Raw genomic sequence first — 24,105 nt, forward strand, 5'->3', positions numbered from 1 at the left:
GCTAGTTTCAGCTATTCCTTGTTTTCTGAAGTATTTGCTGTTTGGAGTTGAAATTTTCATGTGTGAGCCTTGATGAAAATTCATTTCTTGACTTGAAATGTTGGCACAATATAATACAGTTCAGGATAAGTGAATGGAATAATTTGTTTTTCCTTGTACAGTACAGTGCAAGAGGGAGTGTGTATTGAAATTGTTTATTGAAGTGGTTCCCTGAATAGACTAAAACTTTAAAAGTACCAGACACACCAAAGAATTTAGGTTTTTCCTGTCTTCATTGCTGCTTAAGTAGTTTTGATGCTGGTTTTTATGTGTGTGTCTGTTGCTTATATTTGCCAGTAGTTAGATCCATGATTTGTCAAACTTTAGCAGCTGTTTCTGGGGGCTGGGGGTGGGGGGTGGGTGAAGAGGTTATACAAAAACCTTTTCAGGCCTTCCTTAGTGTTTCATAAGAGAGTAAAAAACCATAGTGAAAACACCTTTTCTCTTTCTTTGCATATCACTTCTCAAGCTATAGCATTATAACGTTGTTGAAAACATAACTTTTCAGAGGACTGGTTCTACTACAGATGAACCCAAGCACATTGCTAGTGAATCAAATAACCTGCCTTCCCAATGGGGAAAGATCTTGTGAAATCCAACTACATGGTCAGTAATTTATGAGCTGCTCTTTTGGAGAGAAGCAAGCATCCTGTGGGAATAGGAAGGTTTGCATGGAGAGAGACCACACAGCAAGAACTTCAAAATCAGCTGCTGTATGTGAAATGAGAATGCTGATTTGAAGGACTGTGCTGCTTAATTTAGGGTAAAGTGCTCTGGAAACCCAGTTGTGTCATGTGACTGTTCTTAGCTGTAGCTAGGCTGTTAATTTAAGTGAAGTTCAAGTAACTTTTTGAAGTTGTCACTATGATCAACCATTCAGGCTTTATCTACAGCTAGTCTTGATACAATTAACAGTTCTGAAGTGTTCACCAAAGATTTTTGATGACATAATTGAAGAGGCTTAATAATTGCAGTACTCTGACACTTAGCAGTGTATTATATTGTAGTCATCTGTTCTTTGAAAAGTGGGTAAATACTTTATTAACATTTTGCTGCTGGTACTGTGAATATTTTTCCTTTAGATCCAAACTACCTTACATTGTGAGTAGTCAGTGTTCCTGGAACAGTACAGCTTTGAATGGTTGTATTAAATTTGTTAGAAAAAAAGTAGCTATTAAAGAATTATGTGGTATGGCTTCCAACCATTAGTGAGTTTCTGGAAAGATTGCAAGTCTGAAACAATTGTCTCCAGTGCCTCTTGGATGACAATAACTAATCCTTTCTAATTTGTTTGGCACTTTCCTGAAGTTATTTTTGACACGTAGATTTTGAGACATGAGTAACCCTGTAAATAACTAATCAAGCCTCACCAGCACCCCAAAGCACATCCCAATTTAGGTTATCCCTCACAGGTTGCTTTGACAATGATGAAGTAGCACTTGTGTTGCAGGTTTTTTTCTCATTTAGAGGCATGCTTTTAGCCCTTTGATGTGTGCCTAAGGAAGTTGCATATGTTTAAGTGGAGGAGGTGACAGTATGTGGCTATTGGGGTGATGCCTGCTGGCCAACACCAGTGCTTTCTTCTTTCTGGAAAAAAGGGTACTAGGCCAGAGGGATAAATGCTGTGACTCTCTTTCTACCTTGAGGTATGTATTTTATTTCCATGGCCAGAAGAGTAGGTGCTGGAAAGATCCTTATCTCATGTATTGAAGAATTTGGAGTTATGCGATGAAACGTGGGGGTTGCGGAAGATGGCTGTGATCAAGGTAAATGGTTAGTGTCCTAGTAAATTATTTCAGTGTCTGCACTTTCTCCTGTGGGGCATTAAATAAGGTGCCTAAACTATTTCTTTTATGGGTGGCTGTTAATTGTCAGCTCTTTATGTATGCTTTAATTGAAATTAGGCTTGATTATTATTTTTAATTTATTTTTCTTTCCAGAAGTGCTGGGGCCTTCCTTAAAGCTCAGTGCAATGGGAGTTACACTTGCATTATGTGAAATCCACTATAAACTCTAGGTGCCCTGAGAAGCCAATTGTTTGGAGATGCAAAGTTGGTGACTGTTTTTGAGCTTGAGACTTCATATCTTGATCACCAGTGTTTCACGACTTGACTACCACACTGACTTACACAAAGAGATGTGGAAAACATTGTGGAACACTCTTTACATGAACTTGTCATCATGTAAAAGATTTCTTGAGGACTGTGCAGGAAGCTGCGAGGCCCTGAACAATGATGGCAACATCATAATTGTTAATTGAACACTGTCAGCTCTGTGTATTGAGTGAAGTGTATAGAGCTCACATTTCAAGTGTAAAATGCCACCTAGACAGAAGGGACTAATTAAAAATCTAAGTATTCTTTTAACGTGGCATTTTGTGTAACTTTCTATACACTTCAAGAAAACCAAACTGGAGGGAGAGGAGAGAGAGTCAGTTTTTCGGACATCATGGGAAATCAGCAGGGTTTTCAACCCCTCTGTCTGATCTCTTGAGCTAACATAGTGATTTGTAGCAGCAAGTCACCTGTCACTCCATACCATGAATTTCTGATTATATTACACAACTGGGCTTGTGCAGACTTGGTGAGAAAGAGTTAGACATTGCTCATATTCTGCTGGGCACAGTTGTTATGAGTATTGCTTCCTTGCCATCCCATAGTACACTTTATTCCTTCTGTCTTCTTTATGTGCAGGATTATCTGACTTCATTTATAGGACTCAGTGCTTTGACAGAATTCTTTCTAATGTTTCGTGCTGCTGACATGATGTACAAAAGAATTGTGCGTTGGTGTGCCCTTGTAACTCACTTTTCATCAGTCTGCCCTTTTGGGTATTCATCTGGATTTGTACTGAAGAAATACTCAGCACACCATTAAAGGGTTTCATGCCTTTTTACCAGTGTCAGAAAACTGGCAGGCTTCTGAGAGTCTGTTACTTGAGATGCCTCAAGTCTGGGAAAGGGTGGAGATGTAGACTGTGCCATCCTTTTGAGCTTGATGCTTTCCCTCCTGTTCCAGTTCCTGCCTCTGTTGGTGCTGGTACTTGAAACAGGGGTTATTTTTTGAGCAAGAGGCTTTCCATTCTCTGGCTGCTCAGGCTTGACTTACTGTTTCTTTTTAAGGAAAAAAAAACCCAAATTATTCATACCATGGAGTCCAGGTCTTCCTGCAAATTGTGTGCTTACAGTCATGTTATTGTCTATGTGGTGAAATACTCATTAGCCGATAGATTGTAGGAGACTCAATCTGCCTAACTACAGAGGCTCTTGAGTGTTTCTATTAGCAAAATCTTGGTCTAAGTTAATTCTGAAAGGCAACTTAGAGGAAAGGTGATAAATTCTTCATTGTGATTTTTACTTGATTATGGTTTCCCATCTTGAAAAAAGGAAAAAATCGAAGTTCTTTGGATTATCTAAGATGCCACAAAATAGCCTTACTGTAGTAGTAGCTATGGTTATTTCTGTTTGTATCAATCCTCAAATTTCACATACCTAGGAAAATCCATTTGATTGTACTTGCTTGCTATGACTGAGCCACCAAGCAATCCTTTTTCAGGCCAGCTTCTTTTGCTTCTGGACAGATATCAAAGAAATCCTTTGTGCCAGGTAACTAATTAGAGCCCTGTGACTATCCCACTAATTTGGCTGTAGACTTCTGTAGGGAGTTCGTTGGTATGTTCATGGTTCCATCTTCTGATACCTTTATTATATGGATGAAAATTTTTTCTTCCAGAATGAGATGAACAAAGTTGACTGCAAACTTAAATAGTCTTCTGAAAGATAAGGATGATGTGTTTGTGTGCATATTTTTTAAACTTTTATAAAGGGAACAATCTTTAAAATACATTTTTATTGTACATTGTTCTGATACTTTCCCCATAATAATCTTGTCTGGGATTGAAAGAAATTTGCAATAAAGAATGCAATTTTAAGATACATGCTTATGTAAAGTACAGAAGAGGAAAAAAAAGTAATTGAACTGTGAAGTGGTTAAAAATTGATCTTGGATGTACCAGTTCTTATTTCCTTCCCGCTTTCTACTTGTAAAATAAGTAAATAAATGATGAAAACTTCAGACTCTCAACCTTCAGTTGCCATTCACAAGTTGAATGTTGTTATAGCATGACTGAAGATGGCTGTACATATACAAGTGAGCCAGGCACAATATGTGAGAAGTAGCATTTTTTTCCCCTCTGACCAAAAGAATGGACAGGTTTTTGAGCACATAAGCCTTTTCTCAAGTCCTATAAAATCTCTTCTGACAGCACTCACTTGTTTAACTAGTGTATATACAACATAGTATCATATTCTGTTTCAACAATGTGGGAATTAAAATCAATCCAGCTAAATTGCAGTTTGTCCTACCTTTAATGCTGACAATATACATGAATATTAGTCTTTTGATGAAGAATAAATGTTGGCATATGGTAAGCTTGGACTGCTTTGCATGGTCACCAAGAGTTTTTGTATGGTTTTTATCCAGTTAAATGTTTTAAAGCTTAAAAGCTGTCAGAATAAGTAATTTCATCTGAGAAGCTGGAAGTGCATTTACAATGGAGGCTTGCGTGAATCATTTCTTGTATCAATTATCTTCCGGAATCCTGCTCGAGCAGAACTGGTTATGCTAGTTGCTTTTGTAATTGATGTGTGAAAATGCACTAAAAGTCAGATGACAGTACTTCACTGAGAATAACCACCGAAGTTAAATTCTCTTCCCTTCCAATAGACTATAGAGCTGAGCTAGGCTTTGTGGCCACTGTTTCTTTCAGGAACTCTTCTCAAGTTTGACAAGAACAGCAGATCTAAACAACCATATGTTTGCAACTTTTTTTTTCCTCCTCCCAGTGGTTTTGTTAGTGAATGCTCTTGAAAAAGAAATGCCTTTAAAAATTCAGGAAGAGGCAACATTGTTCTCAGCATATCATTTGGTTGTCTTCTCATGTGATCAGTCTTCACAGAACTTGTTTGCAAATGGCCAGTCAAGATCTTGTGTATTAAGAGACTAATGTGTATAGAGGAAAGTCAGATTTTTAGCTATATCCTACAGACGCATTACAGCTATCTTCCCTGAAGGAGCGTCTTAAATGAAATTTTTTTTTCTGTAGTGTAAGTACCTTTTTTCTGTAATAGGAAAATCCATTTTTTAATCAGTGTGTAATTTTTTTCCCCTTCCAAATGTGCTGTGACCCTATGAAGACTGTTCAATTTAACTTTTAACTGTATGAATTCAAATAAGAGTTCAATGGAATGTCTTAATTTTCTTTGAGTTTCAACACCAGTAAAATTCAGCACATGGAACACTTAAGGCCTTTCATTAACAATGTTTACTCATAAATTAATGTCTAAATATTCTGTGATCTCATTTGCTGACATTCCATATCAGAATATTTAGAATTTCTGATGGAAGTTCCTTAATAATAAAGAGTAGCTATGATTTTTAACCTGGGGATTGTCATCTTCCCAAATGTACAAGGATTCCTGTTCTGGAAGCCATAGTGTGCTCTCATGGGGGAGTAGGGGAGACTTTTTTTTTCTTTTTTTCTTCCCCATAAGGATACGGTTTTAAATAAATGAATTGTGGGGAGTTGGATTCCTACCCTGAAGTCACCAATGATGAAAACAGTCTGCCCACCTCAGTTGCAGTGGAAAACTACAGGAGTTTATGTGCAGCTGTGGATAACAAGTTTGTCTGTGCAAGGCCCCAGGAGCAGATTGCAGGCATGCAGTAGGTGGAGTTGCAGCATAAGAGCTTATAGCCAGGCTTTTCAGTACAACTTGCTTGTTCTGCCCTTATCACTACAACAAAGTCATTTGAGTCAGATTGTTCGGCCTTGATGATCACATAAATACAATATTGCTTCTATCATACAAGCTGCCAGCAGTGTGTTCCCACCCCCTCCTACCAAACTGTTTTGAGGGGGTTTTTCTCAATTGTTCCTGTATTTGTTTCTTTAGAGGAGAGTGGGCACATTAATACAATATTGCTTCTATCATACAAGCTGCCAGCAATGTGTTCCCACTCCCTCCTACCAAACTGTTTTGATTTTTTTTTTTCCAATTGTTCCTGTATTTGTTTCTTTAGAGGAGAGGGGGAGATGGACAAGTCTCATTCTTTTTTGGTACCACTGATAAAATTTCCCAACTGGGCTGTCTTCAGCTGGAGACACAATAGGATTTCCTTTAGGAGTGATGCACTACCAGGAAATAAATCAACATGATTTACAGTTATGTTTTTCTGTAATAATTAGATCATGGCTATATGTGGGATCAACATTGCAGTCAATTAAACTGAATTGTACTTAAGAGGCTTACTCTGCAGCATATGATAAAGTGAAAATGAGCTCTTGAAACAGCTAAATATATTGCTAGGCTCGTAGGTGATGCTTTTTTATGGGATGAAGAGTTAAGCTTCTAGCAGTACTCTAGGAAAAACCTTTTTAAGTTTATTTGGGTCAGTTATTTGAGTCAATCTTCACTTGATTTTCCTTTTTTTTTTTTTTTTTTTTTAAGCTGTAGTCCTAGTTAATTAATAAAATCACTTTACTCAAAGTCTGTTTTTTTGGCTTGAACCTATTAGGTGGGAAAGAGTTGCATAGCAACAGCACCCAGCAAGAAATATTCAAAGAAATTACTACAACTCATCCTTTAGGCAGATATAGGAGCTCTTGTTGAAAGCAGTGTTTTATCCAGAGAGGGGGAAAAAATAAAACAACCACACAAAAACCCCAACCCCCCAAAATGCCCTGCCCCCCACCCACCCACCCCCCCCCCCCCCCCAAAAAAAAACCAAAAAAAAAAACCAAAAACAAATGACCAGAGAAAAGTCCACTGACCACTGACGTGGGGAGGTTCTTGTGCAGCTCCATGTGCAAGAGCACTCCAGATGGAAGCTGTGCAGTGGGGCTAGCTGCTGCCATGTGTTCCGCTTCTGCATCTGCAGCCCTCTGCTGATGGGTGGCAGTTCTCTAAAAATACTGAGCTTTTCTAAGCATTTGTCTTAACCATGCTTTACACTGTATTCGGATGGTCCATTCAGGGCCTTTTGAAGAGGAAGTGGTTAGTTCAAGCTGGCTGCTGATTCTGGCAGGAGCTAGATCTACTATTTTGGATAGAGCATTGTCTTCTGCACATACTGAGGTTGTCTTTGGATAGGTCACTGGATAAATCATTGTGACTAATGGCTATAGCTGTTAATGGCGGGCTCAGTGTTCACATGTAGACTTCATTCACACTTTAAAGCTTTCTAGATTATAAACTGTCTAGTGCATTGTTTCTGTTCTGCAGTAGAAGTCCGAGGGTGTAAATGAGTCACTTCCTGCGTTCTCCTCCTCTGGGTTCATTTCTACTTGTCAGCTTTCAAAAAGGCAGGATTTAGATCTGTCACGGTGTGCCCGGAGTTCCTTTTTTTAAGAATAAAGAAACAGAAGTGGAGTTGCAGTGCAAGAAGGCATAGTTACTGTGGTTAGTCTGAAACTAACCTATGCTTATTCTTGTTGCAATCTCTAGAAATAAAGGTGTAACTAATTTTCCCACTTAAGAATAAAACCCAAAGTGTGCAAGTTGCCTTAATGCACTGCTATTTCATGTCTTTCCTTCTGATGCAATTAAAAATATTTTATTGTAATCATATGTAAAGGGCATCTAATTTTTGTGAAAGTAAATAAAAATAAGTAAAGGAAGGAAACCTGTTTTGTCACTGAAGTCTTAAAATATCTTTTTTTGAACAAGAACTGTACTAAATAGATGATTCAGCAATTGCAGTAGGCTGTATTACTCTACAAAGAGTGTGTTGCCCTTGTCCTGACTTGAAAATTACCTGCCTCAAACAAATCTACTATCGTATTTAAACAGATAAAGCAAGAGTAATGGCTTCCATCCACAGTAAATGAAAGGGTAATTTAATACTATGGCAGAAGGATTGTTCCTGAGTATTTTAATAATAAAAGAACGTAATATGACCCACCCAGCTATTATAATCTAGCAGAGTCTAGCTGCCAAGTGCTGCTTTTGATGTTATTGGAACTTCTTCCCTTATGTTACGAACATGTGAAAGCATGGAGTATGTTACAAACATCAGGCTAATAGAAAATAATAAGATTTGAGTATCAGTTTTAACAGTTATGACAAGCTACAAAGTATTTTTTGAAAGGAAGTGAGGGGGTTTTCCCTCCTTTTCCAGTTAAAAAGCTTTATTTTTAAGAAGTTAAAGCTTTATTTTAGTTTCATCACTCTCTAAAACTCCATATAAATTGTCTGGGTCAAAAGCTGTGGAAGCTGGAGGGGTCCTGAACAGGTGTAACAGGCAGTTTTAAAATTGTTAGTTGTTATTGCAGTTAAAATGGTAGCTGCTAGTCTCTACTGAAGGGTCTGTTTCAATGCCAGTGGTATGTTTTAGGGGAAATGCAGTAAGTCTAAAGTTGTCCAGTGAGATCATGAAGTTTGTCAGTCTTAATTGAAACAGTTACTTTGTAGCCCAAGCTGATGATTAGCGCTAGGTGGAATATAAATTCACATGGCACAAGATTATTTTTAAATGCAGGAAGCCACAAATTCATGGGAAAATGCCTGGCTTTTGAGGATGAAGTACACAGCTCTTCCTACCCCCAAAATTTCAAGGCCAGGGAAGACAACTTTTCAGAAGACCTGATGCATCTCTGGAAGTTTGTTCTTATTTGTTAAATAAGAATCTAATGTGCATCTGGCATTTGCGTGTCTGCTAGTGCTTATAGATAGATACTTAAACACCTACATCTTTGTGTAGCCAGTAAGTTTTTTCAGGGTAGTAACCTTCCACAGTGCATGCTGATAAGCAACACACAGGAGTCTTTTGGATTTTTTTTTTCCTTCCCCCCTTGGGTTTTTGAACGAAAACAGGAGTCTGTAGAGAGCCTGGAAATACTGATACGTGCTTCTCAATGTTGCATCGCACAAATACTTGGCAAAACGTTATTGTGAAACAAAGCTGGAGATAAATCCATAAAGGCAGGTGTGTTAGCCTCTAAATATTGTGGTGGAACTGCCTATCCTAACAGGAGACTAGAACTTGCATTGCTAAAATGTAAAATTGAGAAAGCTTTGCTAGACTTCAGTATGTTATTTTTGTGTTAAACAGAAGTAAGCTCCCAAGAACTCTGACCCAGAGGTTTTCTTTGTCTGTCTTCCAGTTTATACATCTCAAACGTCATCTAAAATTAAAGAATGGGGTGGGGGGGGGGTGGGGTGTGAAGGTTTTGAAAAGCTAACTCTTACTATGCTCACTAGCAACAACAGACAAAGCTGATGTTCTTTGGCTCTCCAAAATGAAAGGAGTTACTGTATGTGTGTTACTGGAAACCCTGAGGATCTGGATATAAGGATTTTAAAAAGCCAGACTGGTACTTTTTCCATAAGTGTCTTTCAGAAGAAAGATTGGGAAAATATTTCTTCAAATTTTATGTTGTCATTCTCCTTCTCTCAGAGGACACTTGATCTCATTTTTCAATGTGGTTTTATTACACGTTTTTTGTGCCAGTTAGTAATTTCCACATAAAAATTTTCTTTTGTCTCTTTAGCATGACAAAGTTCAGTGTAACAGTTTCATTAATATTGAAGTATGGAAATAGTTATTGCTTTAAGCTAGACTATGAGGGTATGTTGCCTTTTTTCATATATTTTATTCATATTTGTGTGTAGCTTTAAAAAGCTACACTCTTTTCTCCTCAAGACTGAACCTTAAGTTGTAAAGAAAATTATATTCAGGAAAATTTACATGTTGATACAGTTTTTTGTAAAACTAAAACCAGAATGCACAAGAGTCCACCAGTCCAAACAGATGATGAGACATAATATGAAGCACACTATGAGTACAAAAGAAGCTTTTAGTAGACACATAAAAAATTGGCACCAGTAACCGCTTCAAGGGTAATTTTGGGGATCACAAAAGCAAACATGGATCTAGAAAACCACTCAAGGAGGCTTTAGTGCAATAGACTTATTGCCTTGCTTTTCTATCATTTCTAAGGGCAGACAAGTATCAAACTTGAAAAAGTCAGAGATCCTTAGGGATGCACAAATCTTGATGAGGAAGCAGAATAGAAATTAGCAGAGGGATTTGAAAAAAGATGGGGAAGTGAAATATGGTTAAAAGTATCAAGTGAAGTACCTTTTCTCGCACTAGTTTGGCGTATGTACTGAAGTCATGTAGTTATACAAGCCTGCATGTATTTACCTACGTTGACAGCTGTTTGCAAACAAAGATAGTATGCTGTGCTGGGTATCTGAACAGCATAATAATACGAGTTGTTGTGCATTGCGAAGTAGATGGTATTCCTGGGTGACTTTTACACTGCCTTGAAGATTGCAAGTACTTGTGGTGGTATTTGCAACTGATTTGAGAACTTGCAAGATAAAATGCCATGTTCCTGTGACTCTTTTCCTATATCCTGGAGTTAACCTGGTGCCTTGGCCATTTCAGAATGGTATCAGCATGAAGCTGACATGGCATAGAGAGTCTTTTTATTTCTGTGTCTTGCTCAGAGCGAGGGGGACAGTTCTGACATGCTCTTCAGCCAGATTGAAGAGCGTGTTATTTGAGACTAGATAGGAAGGATGAGTTTTCTTCTGCAACATCAGCACTAATGTGAAATGTCAGAAGAAAAAGTTGCTGAGAGATTATTTGGAAGGTTATGGTGCTGAGGCTATACAGAAAATTGAGGCGGAGAGATCAGTGAGTGCACAGACAGTTTATGTAAAATTATGTTTTTACATGAAGTCCATATCTAGTGTACTCTCAGTCCCTGGAAGTGACATTTAAGGGATATGCTGAAAGCAGGTGTTGGTAGTATTTTATTCTGGTAGATGTTCATTAAAAAAAGAGTAAAAGACCCATTTAGCTTGTATTCTCTTGCTCAAGCATTCAAGCAGCTTGCCCTGCCGGAAGCCTTTCTTGTAGATGTTTCCACTTGTTTGATACTGCACTGTATCAGATAGTATCAGTATATAGGGAAGCTGTGCATATGTTTGTATATGCAGATCAAGTTACATGCTTTTCAGTGTTCTAAGTAGTAGGGTTTTTTTTTGTTACTGTGACTCACATTGGAGTCACTTGTAACAGTATGCTGTTACAGTCTGATTAAAGATCCTGCATTTGACCATGAAGAGCTATTCTTAAGCCACATGGTTCATAGGTATGTTTTGTCTCTACTTCAAATACAGGGAACTATTCTAGGTTCCTTCCTTTTTTTTTTTTTTTTTTTTTTTAATAAAGCATGTCACTTTGTGTGAACCAAAAAGCACTTGAATTATTTACATATAGCACAAATGAAACATGAACCCTGAGGGTGAGAACCATCTGATACATAGCAGGTTGCATGGTTAGAGGTGAGACTCCAAAACAGCAAACTGTTGCTTTTTCTTGGAAGACCTAACTTGGCCTCATCTAGGCCTAGGTTTTAAATGTTCCTTAATTTGATGGCTCCGTTGCTCAAAATATGATGCTATAAAAATATGTATGTGTAAAAACTGTTAAAATAGTGCAGTGGCTGGAGCACAGGACTGCAAAGCAGGGTATGTGGCTTCTGGTTCTCTCTTTACTGTTAACCTTTTGGAAGATATGTGCCTTATTTTATTCATTTAGCTTCAGTGTGATTGCATGGGACCACAGTTGCAAGCCCAAGTTCCATATCACCTGTAATCAGAAGAGAGAAGTAGACACTACTCAAAGGAAAAGGGGGAAATTTCAGAGCACTTGAAATGATGCCTAAAAATAGGTAGTGTGAGGTTTTCCTCATGTGAACTGGCTACAGCCTCTTACCCTTACGTTGCTTACACATTCCTATTTTGTTAAGTATGGAACGGGAGAATACTGTGGTCCTAACAGATGAGAAGGATGTCCTGGTGGAAGATAAAACTTCACGCACTTAACATTATTTCAATCAAATTCTGTCATCACATTGCTGTGTTCTGCTCTAGTATCCTTTCTATAATGTAAGAGGATTAAATATGTAGAGAAATGGGTAAAGCAAGTAGGGCTGACGGTTCTTGAACCATTAATTAATTGTAGAACTTGCCAGATCACTTTGGCAAAGTGTGCAGGGGAAGCATGCAACTTGGATTTCTCATGTTGTTAGATCAGTAACTGATAAACTAATTGCATTTCAGAATAGTTCTGTACTGGTTTTAGAGTTACATAAAAAGCCCTCATATATATCCCTTAAGGAGTTGTTTGAAAGTTTAATATCTGAGCTCAGCAGTTTGTATTCTCTTTCTGTTAAGTTTTGAAGGGTATTATCGTAATCTGATCTTTGCCTGAGGTGACAGTCTCCTTAAATTCTCTTTTGATTACTGTGTATGTAAGAGCCTCCATTAAAATGACTTTTTTATGGCCTGGTGCCATGTCAAGAATCAGATCCTAGTTTCTCGACCTGAAGATTGTCACAAGTTTCATGATCTGCTGGTTTCAGTTAAGCTTCTGAAAGAAAGAGTCCTGCTGCTTGCTCCTTTTCCTTCCACATTTACATTGCCCCACAGCAGACACTGCCAGAGTAACCAAACTAATCCAACAAAACAAAAGGTTAGTTTCTAGCAATATCATTTCCCCAGTCTAGTGTATTGTACAGTCACACAACTACTTCATGGTGGCACAAAAAAATTGCTGCGAGGGGCCAGAAGGGCAAGGGAGGGCAGTGAAGTCCTGGCTGCGTACCAGCATAAATTTATCTGGTAAACCACTTTATAAATAAAAAGCAGGAGATTGCAGATGGAGAGATGGACATGCAGTAGAAAGCTATGAAGGAACAGAAGGGAACGTTGAAGCAATATTTAGGTAGTAGTCGGACTCAAAACCCAGCAAAAAACAATTTTCTGTTTGCTTGTGCAATCCTGGTCCAGTTCCTATCTCGCATACTGAATGAAGTGGGAAAAATCTCGTGTAACTAAAGCTTGTAACTTGTTCGAGTAACCTCAGGTACTCTTATAGTTGCGGCAGCCCAAAAATAATGACTGCTACCAACTGTCTGTGTAATGTGTGGCTAGCTATGGTTTGAGTTACGGAGCATGCTTAGCTTTTCACCCCACAGAATTATCTTCCTATGTTACGAGTCATCACTCTCTCCCAATCAGTGCGTTGCAGAATGCATAGTTGGTTGAGAGCTCCTCTTTTTGTGGATCAACATATGGCTGTTTCCTGTGTCCAGGAGAGCTGCAATTATCTTTCTATTTTCAGCCTGTGAAACCACAGAGATTTACCACAGGAATACCGTTGTCTGCCTAGAGGTTGCTCTTCCTCACGATCTTAAGTTTCTTCTGTGTTAGCAGCTGTAATTTTACATATATGTTTTTTGATATGTGCGATAATTTACTGCTTCAGATAGCTAATGAGAAAAAGCGTTAGCATCGGAGTCTGTAGTGCTTTTCATGAGCTACGTTGACTTGCGGTTGTGGTAGTTATTAGTGCTCTGACACTAGATGCTTGGATGGCAGATGCCTGTGGTTAATTGGCGGTGGCAGGAATGAAGCTGAAGTACTTTAAAAGACTGAGCTGTTCCTCGTTTGGTATAATATTGCTGCATCCATGAGCTAGATGAGAAGTCACAGGTTGAATACAACAGCTGATGTAACACCTAGCCATTTTGAGAAAACAAGTTATCTCAGCTTTTGCAAAGCCACCTCTTGAAAGCAGAATACTTAAGTGACTTCGGTTGTTTTCAGTCTGTCCTTGCCACTCTCATTTTGTGATTCAGGATCAGGCCCCGACAAAGGCCATGAGCGGTACAGCCTGGCAGCTGCAAACCGTAGTCAACGAGGTCGAGGAGTATGAAATCCTTAGTACAGTGCTGAGAAAAGGACAACTGACGGTTGCAGATGAATAGATAACAGGATAAAACGTGGGTTTACCAGAGGCGGTGCCACAGCGACTTGGGTATCTCCCCCGAGTTAGGTAACGGAGCTTTGGGCCAAAGGGAAAATGGCAAACTTAACTCATCTGGATTGAGGCAAAATACTTGACAAGACGTGACGTGGAAGTTGTCGGAACCGCGGGAGAGATTTACGTATCTATCTTTCAGAGCTGTCTGAAGAGGACGGGGCGCGAGTTGTACTGAAAAGGCGCTTATGCTGTAGGAGGTACGTCAGCGCAGCACCGGCTGCTCTTTCTTCGGGGCTGACGTAAGGGCTGGTGAGTTCCAGCGGTGACGGAGCTGTTCGGCGCCGTGACGGGGTCAGTCTCAGCAGGGCACAGCCTCGCAAGGCCCGACGCGGGGCCGGGAAACCAGCGGGGCGCACGCAGTTCCGCGCTGTTGCAGGCCACGGTAAAGACGAGCGTGGCGGCTCTTGCACTTGAGCTGGGGCGAGGTTGCCGTTACCCACCTCGGACCTAGGGCTGAAACGGGCCGGGAAGAGGTTGGAAGGCTTGTGGCAGGTGGAGCAGGGCAACCGCTTGCCTCCCCGGGGCCGGGGCCGGGGCCGGTTCCCCCGGCGCAGCGAGGAGGGCTCGGGGCCGCCTCTCCCCTTGGGGCCGCCGCCGTGCGTGCTCAGGCAGCGCTGGGCGAGACGGAGAGAACCGATCGGGCGCGCCGGCTCCGCGGGTGATTAGCGGGGCTGGCGGGGCGGGGCGGGGCAGAGCGGAGGCGCTGCCGCCCGCGGAGGGCGGCCCGGGCAGGGCAGGGCCGGGCCGGGGCGGGCGGCCCGCGAGGCCGTGCGGGCCCGGGCGGCGCCGCGGCGGGGAGCCAGGCCCGCGGTGCGGGGGGCGGGCATGGGGCTCCGGCGCCGCTGCCTGTGAAGGACCGCAGCTTTCATGGTGAGCCAGGCCGTGGGGCGGGTGTGGGTGCGGGCAGGGCAGGGCAGGGCGGGCGGCTGGCTGGCTGCTGGGCGCTTGGGTCGGGGGGAGAGACGGGGTGGGTGGGCGCAGACTTCAGCGCGAATGGGGTAAAGCCGGCCTTGTCCGCTTGTAGGTCGCCTTGCTGGGTCCGGCAGGGAACCAGCTTGGCGGGAAGGGGATCCCCTTTGTGTGAGGCGAGGCGAGGCGGGGCGGCGAGACCCCGGCGGGGGGGGGAAGGCGGCGGCCCAGGCCGGCCGGGGCTCGGGACGTTCGAGCGGGGAAGGCTGCTCCTGGGAACCGACGGGCGGCCGCCTCCCGTCCCGTCCCGAGCCAAAGCGGCTAGCGGCGGAGCGAGAGCCGAGCGGTCTGGCGTCTGCCTCTCTGGCAGCTGGCACGAATATTTCGTATTCGACCTCGTCGGAGAGTCGTTACCTTCGAACAAACAGCACCAAAACAAGATGACCTTGATAGAGCAGTCGGTGTTCCTGCAGGCTCGGCCGTGCCGTGCTGCTCGCTGGTCCCCGGGGAGGCTCGGTGCGTGTGAGAAGTCACAGAGCCCTCTCCCGCTTAGCGCGGTTGATCTTTTTGGCACTTGCCCTGTGTTCTGGAGGGTTACTTGTGTGCCTCTGCAGAGATGGTTTAGGATCCCTTTGCAGGTTAGCTGCTCAAAGAATTGCGGCGGATCGCAACTCGAGCTTCTTGCGTCTCAACTGCGAAGCTGCCAGGTTCCACCCAGAATTAAACTTGGTTTCGGGGGTGTGTGCTTCTGTGGGATTTTTTGTTTGTTTGGTTTGGTTTTGTTTTTGTTGGGTTTTGGTTTTTTTTAAATCGGTGCTTTAATCTACAGCACGCTCTCTGAGAACATCTTCAAACACTAGTTCAGCTATTGTGGCTGAATGTTGAATAGGTTAAGATGAAACCTGGAATAAAGCCTAAGTGATCTCAGCGATAAGGATGTATTCTAAATTGTAAATGATCAGCTCATCCTAAATTGATCCTAAAATTAACTTGCAGCTACATCAGGTTAGTAACCCCTAATTACAGTACAGGATTTAAATAGGTGCTGAATTATTTGTACCTGTGAGAGATTTTAGTCTGGTTAAAAAATAAAAAGCTTAAAATGAGCTATTGTGTGGTTCAGCCTATTGCAGTATGCCTGTATGTGCAAATACTTCTACTTGCTCAGTCAGCAGATGCTCTTAATATGAGTTTGTGGAGGCTTCAATCTGCTTCATTGCTGTATCATACATTGTACTGTGTTTGAAATTGCATTCTCTTCTTACTGGAATGAAAGATCATTTTCACGAGCTTTTGTCTTCTGTGAATTTTGGGTGGTTTTTGGTTTTGTTGTGTTGGGGTTTTTTGGGGGTGTTGGGGCTCGTGGTTTTTTTTTTATTTTATTTTTTAATTTTCCCTGATTAAAAAAACAGTCTTGTAGATAATGACTGTCACCAACAGACAATTTTATTCTTTTTTGGCTGCCACTGAAAAGGATGAAATTACTACAAAGGACTCATACTTGTAATCTGATAAAATGTGCCACTCCCATTTTTGTGCTGGTCTGGCTTCTTTACTGTAGGGTAGTGCTGAGTAGAACATGTCAGTGAATGCTTGCTGAAATGCAGGGTGGGCTTTTGCTCTTTTAAGAGGTTTGAATAACTGTACTAGTGTGCCAATACTGTAACTAGCCACACATATTCCAAAATAAAGCATTCCTTAACCAAGAAATTATTGGAAGAATGATATGCTTAGTGCTGATGTGGAAGACTTTGTGCTTAGCTGAATGAGATTTCCAAGTTAATTCTACTGTACAGAATAAAATCCCCATTGCAGCCCAGTGTGTACAGTTTTTCTCGCCTTCCAAAAGCAATTTTGCTCTGCAGTTGGCTTTCAGTGAAAGAAGACCCTGAAAATAATTATCGTAAGCCAAAATTAAGCAGTAACTTCTATTGTAATAAGCATTGGGTACATGTGTTTTAATGTCAGGTTCCGTGATGCGTTAGGGAGATCGATATGATGATGTCTGCATATTAGCAGTTGCTTGTGGATGCGAAATGGTTTTTCTTTCACTAGTAGTGTCTCAAAGGAGTAAAAACATTAGATTTAGGGTCAAGGTTCACCTTGTCTGTGGAAGCAGTAATAGAGGTTAATATTTGATGGTGTTAATTTGTGAAAAATAGCTAATAATAAAAAGTCTTCTAATAGAAACTGGGAGAAAGTATAGCCATTTGCTTCTTTCCTGTCAGCACAGTGGATATAGTCTGCAGTTGATGGTGCAGCTGAAGCACATTATGATGATGCACTCGTGCACTGGTCACTATCAGCTGCTTGCAAGGAATTATTAATGCAAGAATAATGTCTTAGCTGTTGATCACAATACCTTTTTTACTAGATTTCTTTGCTTATTTTCTCACTGGAGGTTTTTTTTTTAGTGAGTAGCTTTGTCAGTATGAGCACTATCCCTTTACTAAACAAAGCTAAGTACTATTCAGTGGTTGAAATACGTTTTTCTTGATTCTTTTCCTTGCTTTCAAACTGATGTCATGCATAGCTGTATTAACTGGTATTAATGAGCCAGACATTCCAAATTCATGACAATGTTTCCTGTCAGCAATGCTGGCATCATAGGATTGATTGTTGAGACAGTGCCCAGTTAGCAAGGAAAAAGAGGGGTTTTCTATCTCCCGAGACCTTCACAGACCTGCATCTTTGAGTCCCACAGAACTAGGTTGAACTAGAATTGAATTGTACGAGACAAGAGTAGAAAACCACATCCATGTTGCTTTGCATTCATGTGTGTTTTTCATCTATCCTTTTTTTTAAGGTGGGGTTGGAGGAGAAGGCCTTTCTGCAAGTGGTAGGGATCCTGTTTTAGTTTCTGAATGATCCAGGCTTTTCTGAGTGTGTTGGAAAGGCTGGCTCTATTGCCCAAGGAAGTTTTGACATAATCAACAGGTTAGGTTGAGAGAAAGAAATTGGTACCATTTGGGGAGCTGTTTGTGCTAACGGGAGAAGGTCTATGGCTGGAACACTGTTCATAGTGCTCATTTGCAATGATTAGTTTTCACAGTATAGTTTACTTTTTTATTTTAATAGAAATGGCATAAACAAGCTACACGTGAAAGCAGGTTTTTGGAAGTGGCAAAATTCATAATAAGGTTGAATGTAAAAGTATATGTAATATGGATTTGGGTTTTCTGTAAGACTGTTTAATCGTGTTTGTTGTTTGTATATCACTGACACTTTGAATACTTCATGTTTGCTATAGTACTTCAAGCTTTGGAGTAGATGGAAGTTGTGTAAAAGTTGTTTTATCCCAGTGGGTCGTGGTTTTGGTACATTGTCTTCCAAAAAATGTTTGTAGGAAAAATAAAAATAGCATGGTACATGTAATGCCAAGTCCTCTAATGTGGATCACAGTGAAACAGTAATTAAGGGTGGAAGGACCTCTGAGGGACTAACTCCCCTTTCAGAGCAGAGTCTGCTTAGACCAGGTTCCCAGGGCTCATCCACCTGAGCTTTGAATGCCTTCAAGGTCAGAGGTTCTACCACATCTTGGGAAACTGTCCCAGTGTTTCACTACCCTCCTAGTGATGGTTGGGGTTTTTTTTCCTAAGACCAGAATTCCCCTTGTAGCAGTTTGTGCCTGTTGTCTTCGTGTTCTTTATACAAGCACCTCAGAGACCTGTATTCAGCCTTCACCATCCTGTTACTACTGTCCACAGCTACTGAAGATCCAACAAAGCTTTCTCCTGTGAAGGCTGAACAAACCCAGTTCTCTCAGCCTCTCTTTGCGTGTCACTTGCTCCAGACCCCAGTCATCTTGGTGCCTCTTTGCTAGTCTTGCTCTGGTGTGTCAGTGTCTATATTACAAACACAAGTTAATACATTACGCTCTGTTACGATTTAGGCTTGTTGTACTTCAGGGCACCGTAACAAGTGTGGGGTTTCTGACTAACCGTGACTTTAACCTTTTTTTTTTTTTTTTTTTTTTTTTGCCATCATTGAACTCTTGCATCTGAAAATAGCTTGGGTAGGAGAAATCTTACCATGAGATTTTAAGACAAGGAGCTTGTGGCTGGTTTTGGCTTCAGTTTCAAAACCATGTAAATCAAAAATATTTTAAATAGGGCTTATTTTGTACCTCAGCTAGTATCTGCTGCTTGTAAGCTGATTCTTAGCAGTACTTTGTAAAAGCAGGCTGTCAGTCAGAGGAATTTAAGATGCTTCTACAAATGGAATGGAAAAAACCATCAAAATTAACTCCTGAACATAAATTTTAACAATTTTCAGTTCTGAGCTTCCTCCAGTTGAAAAGCTTTAAAGGGACTGCACTTGGGCAGAGATGCGAAAGCATTATCTTGAAGACTTTTGTAGACCATTTTTAAGTTCTTATGTGCATCACTTTGGTGTTCTCCACTCTTGTAACTTGCCCTGTCTTTTTCTCCTCTAGGAATATGAAGAAAAAACTGGAAGAGCTCACAGACCACTCTCTCCTAAACAGAATGTGAGGAAGAATCTTGATTTTGAACCACTCTCCACTACAGCACTTATTTTAGAGGACAGACCAGCGTAAGTTTTTGGAAGTACCACAGTGAGGGTCTCTTTAAAATTAGGCTAGCAAAGTTTTTCTTACTGTGTGTATTTGATTACTCTAATGTAAACAGATGATTTAAAATTTAAAGTAGGGTTTGGGTTTTTCTCAGGCAAGTGAATATGAAAGTGTGATGATTATGAGAAAAATTATTCAAACAAAAGTAACTGGTTTATAATAAAAACAATGGCTTTGTGTGAAAGGAGGTAATTAGAAGAGCAGAGCTCTAGTTTTGAGTAATTCTACCTCCTAAATACAAATAAGGGATTTTTATTTTTCCAGACAGAACATAAGCATAAAAGTGAAGCTGGTATATGTTAAAGAAATAGAGAAGCAAGGATACAGTGTCCTGTTCACACAGAGAAAGACCACACCTCCGTAAATAATGAAACAATATAATGATTGTTCTGCAGTGGGTTCAGCCTTGCATTTTAAAGGTTGTCAAGTACTTGATAAGTTGTTTCATGCTTCTGTTACTGCAAAGAGATTCTTGCATATGCAGGCTAAGTCAGTAACAATTTACTGACAACTGCTTTACCATGGTTTGCACTTGAATTACACAAATTCAGTCATGTTTAGTCAATTTATGAATGGTACCCAGCTTTACAGGCATGGTGTCTGCATTTTTAATATAGCTGTGCATTGATGTAAAGAGCTGGCATAACATAGGTCTGTGTTTTCATCAACAAATCTGTGTGAAGAATGCTCATATCAAAGTAGTCTAGTTGTAGGGTTATTTAAGACACTTTTTGGCTTGACTGGTAGACTATGTAATAACTTCTTGGGACATCTAGAACAATGTAAGAGTGATTGTTTGTTAGAGTAGGTTTTATTGTGTACAGCTGGAAACAATACATACTAGCTTATTTGTTGTATTTAAAACCTGTCTGTTGAAAATCATTCCTTATGTGAGATAAACTGAGAAGTACAGTGTTCAGATAGATTGAATTAGTTATACATTACAGGATAACAGTTAGATTTTGCTTTCTTTCCTACTGTTGATAGACTGAGGAACTTCTAGCAGAAAAGGTATTTTTAAGATTCTAAACAACTGAATCATCATTTCTTTTGTCTAGTAGGGAAAACTGCTCTGGACAACAGTGCGGTCATCTGATGAATCTTTCTAGAGAATCTTTTTTAATTGTTTACTTAGAGTTTGCATGCTTTTTTTTTTTTTTTTTTTTTTTTAGCTATTAGGCTTTAAGTAATTTCTTTTTGATTTCCTATGACAAAAAGATTTAAGACTTCCAGAAGAAAAGTGCAGTGAGATTTTTTCCGAAATGGCTGCTCTTGATTTTGCACTCACTTGTAAGGTTTAGATAAAACTTGTAGCAAAAATCAGTAAGTATTCCATAATCCCTCTAGCTTTAAGTGGAAAGAGTGTTAGTTGAATCTTAATAGATACTAAACATCATCTCACATGTATGGTGATGTTGTTAAGAGACAGGACAAATAATCTAAGTGATGGAATTTAAGCTAGGAGAACTTTCATTGTTTCATCTGGTTTTCTTTTCCAAACTTTACTCAGCTTACAGCATTTCTAAAGACTTGGATTTAAAAAAGATGATGGTCAATTTACAGAAATGAAATTGGAAAAGAGTAGGTTGTCCTCTGTGGTTAACAATGACGTTAATGTGAAAATCCACTTTTCTTGTTCTTGTAAAAATCCTGATTCTAAAAAATATTCATAGGCATGTATCACATGGCTATGCATACTGTACAGGTAATATGATGATGTAAATAGTAAAGCATACCACTATTAATGGTGACTGTGTTGATGACTAGCAGCTGCCTTATGTGTGACACCTTACAGGAATGTGAAAGTGAATTTTTGCATATCTTTTTTATTAACCAAAGATATAAACTGTCCTAGGAGTACAATACAGTGTTCTACAATACAGAAGAACAAAATACTTATCGTCATGTCCTGTTCTGATGTTTTGGTGATCCTGTAGTTGTATGAGATACCTAGTGGTTATGTTAATTAGAAATATAATTAGCTTAAAGTTAATGTGGTCTGACATATAAGCATGTGTATTTGTATGGCAGAGATGTTACCAGTCCAGGCTTTAATCACAAATCAAAATGGCTGTGTTGGTGTTGATAACTGGAGAATATATAGAGGATGACTCCCGTGCCACTTGTAGCTGTAGAAGTGAGTGGAAGGAGTTAAGCCTTTAGAAATGGGGCCTCACAGAGCAGAGGGGAAAAGTCAGCTGGTGTAGGGAGTCATTACTGCATGGGTAAAGAAAGTTGTGGATGTAAGTCTTCAACAAGTTGCACAGTAAGAGAAGGTACGGTCTTGCATCTTATTTGTAGAGATCAGTTTAAATCAAAACTACCAGCTTGGTATATACCAGTATATTCCCTTTATTTATGAAGATCAGCCTGTGGGTTCAGTTGATTTAATAATAAAAATGCTGAAATTACCAAACATAAGGAAATTACTCAGCATATTTTGTGTATAAAAGTAGTCGTAGCTGGTCAGTGTTCTTTCCTTCTCTTCTGCTGACTCTGGCAAAAAAAAATTCTTTCCAAGGATCTGTTGCTCTACTCTTTGATCAAATATTTTGACAAGAAGCAGTATATGCTTTTCTTTTAGAAGTGTCTAGAATTTTCTTTAGAAGGCATACCAGCTTTAAATACTGATTTTTAATTTTTTTTTTTTTTTTTAAATTTGAGGAACCTCCCTGCAAAACCAGCAGAAGAAGCTCAGAAACACAGACAACAATACGAAGAAATGGTGGTTCAAGCAAAAAAAAGAGGTGATGGCATTTCTTGTTGTCATGGTTTAACCCCAGGCAGCAACTAAGCACCACGCAGCCCCCCACTTACTCCCCCCCCACCCAGTGGGTTGGGGGAGAAAATCGGGAAAAAGAAGTAAAACTCGTGGGTTGAGATAAGAATGGTTTAATAGAACAGAAAAGAAGAAACTAATAATGAGAATGATAACACTAATAAAATGACAACAGTAATAATGAAAGGATTGGAATGTACAAATGATGCGCAGTGCAATTGCTCACCACCCACTGATCGACACCCAGGTAGTTCCCGAGCGGTGATTCCCCTGCCCCCACTCCCCCCAGTTTATACACTAGATGTCGTGTGACATGGTATGGAATACCCTGTTGGCCAGTTTGGGTCACCTGCCCCGGCTCTGCCCTGTGCCAACTTCTAGTGCCCCTCCAGCTTTCTCACTGGCTGGGCATGAGAAGCTGAAAAATCTTTGACTTAGTCTAAATACTACTGAGCAGCAACTGAAAACATCAGTGTTACCAACATTCCTTGCATGCTGAACTCAGAACATAGCACTGTACCAGCTACTAGGAAGACAATTAACTCTATCCCAGCTGAAACCAGGACACTTTACTTCAGAGGAGAGAAGTAAAGTTAAGGGGTATTTCTAAACCTGAAATGCACTCGTGTCAGTCTTGTTGCACTGTAACGTGAGGGATCTGTACCTCCCCCCTCAAAGAAGAATCAATCCAGAGAAGAGAGAGGAGTGAAGGTAGTTTCATTAAAAAGCCCCACCCCAAGCTGAAAAAAAACCAATCCTAGAATCCAGCAGGAAAGAATTTTTTAATTTGTAACCCTTAAATAACTGAGTGGCATCTGTTGGTTTAAAAATTTACTAATATATTGAAGTAGATTATCAGTGAAATTAGTGAAGACTAGGTTTATTTAGCTAACTACAGGATATTTGATAGTTTCAGGTTGGGAACAACTTGTTCAGGCTGTAGTACATAAATACATAATTTTCCACATAGGAAAATGCGTGTAGTTATGTGTATTTGATAATCTGTCTCCCACTTAAAATTTACAGCTTTCTTAAGGTTTTGCTCATAATTTCTTGTCTGACATTGTTCACAGAAGTGTCTCAGTAACGCTGTACCATGCATATCAGGTAGAGCTGACAGTAGTGGTTTCCTTCTGCTGATGTTTTTTGACCATCTAGGTTTTCTAATTAAAAACAAGCATTACAATAATAGGAAATTTGGACTCATAGAAGTTTTGTGTCCAGTGACAGCTACTGGAAATATTTTTTTTCCAGCTGGCAGACCCCTGAGCCATATGAAACAGTGGAAATGAGATATGAACAGAGGACTTGCTTGCTTTCTGCAGTTGACATGTTAATAAAAATATCTTCTTGTGGTTTGGAACATCATACACCTACCAGTGAAGTTCTAACTTCATGTGACTCCCATGTTAGTATATCTACTTAATGTGTAGTAGTCCAAAGGAGTTTCTCTGTTCTTTCTTTGCACACAGAGTATGTGGTTTGGGAGAAATGGGTTGATGCTCAGGTTGGGCTACGGGCCAGGTCCTTGTGCTGTCTTTACTGGACTACAGTATGTCATTCTGTCCAGATAAATACCCTGACAAACCCATTTTCCCTAAAGCCACTCCAGATGAACAGCTTTGAAGAGTGATGTGTAGAGGTCAGGAAATCAGAGTGTAAACACCCTCTTCTTGTTTAGAGAAAAATTCAAAGCCTGCATTTAGGCAGGCTTACAAAGAGTTTGTATCAAAACTGAAAATATTATAAGACAGTCGGTATAGTTCTGCTCAGGCACAGCTTCTGTTGGGCTTTAAAGCAGACCCTTCAGGTTGTGTGTGTTCATTCCAAAGATGTTCTTCATGGTACCACTGTTCTTTGATTAGTTTTGCTTGCCAGGTCAG

At 40.2% G+C, this 24,105-nt stretch overlaps 1 protein-coding gene across 4 annotated transcripts in view; it reads left to right on the forward strand.

Moving 5' to 3' along the window:
* TBC1D14 (TBC1 domain family member 14) overlaps positions 1-24,105 on the forward strand; it is a 79,048-nt gene that overhangs the window by 23,688 nt on the left and 31,255 nt on the right. For 3 of the 4 annotated variants that reach the window (XR_007504882.1, XM_049793621.1, XM_049793613.1), the window contains exons 4-5: positions 19,285-19,403; positions 22,108-22,190. Coding sequence is in view for 3 of the 4 variants with exons in the window: in XM_049793621.1 (XP_049649578.1) it covers positions 19,285-19,403; positions 22,108-22,190 (202 nt within the window). In the remaining variant the exon portion in view is untranslated. Of the gene's footprint in view, positions 1-14,705; positions 14,811-19,284; positions 19,404-22,107; positions 22,191-24,105 lie in introns of those variants that run through there. The other variant, XM_049793635.1, reaches the window with a different exon arrangement.

The sequence above is a fragment of the Accipiter gentilis genome, chromosome 3, assembly GCF_929443795.1.
Source record: "Accipiter gentilis chromosome 3, bAccGen1.1, whole genome shotgun sequence".
Lineage (NCBI taxonomy): Eukaryota > Metazoa > Chordata > Aves > Accipitriformes > Accipitridae > Astur > Astur gentilis.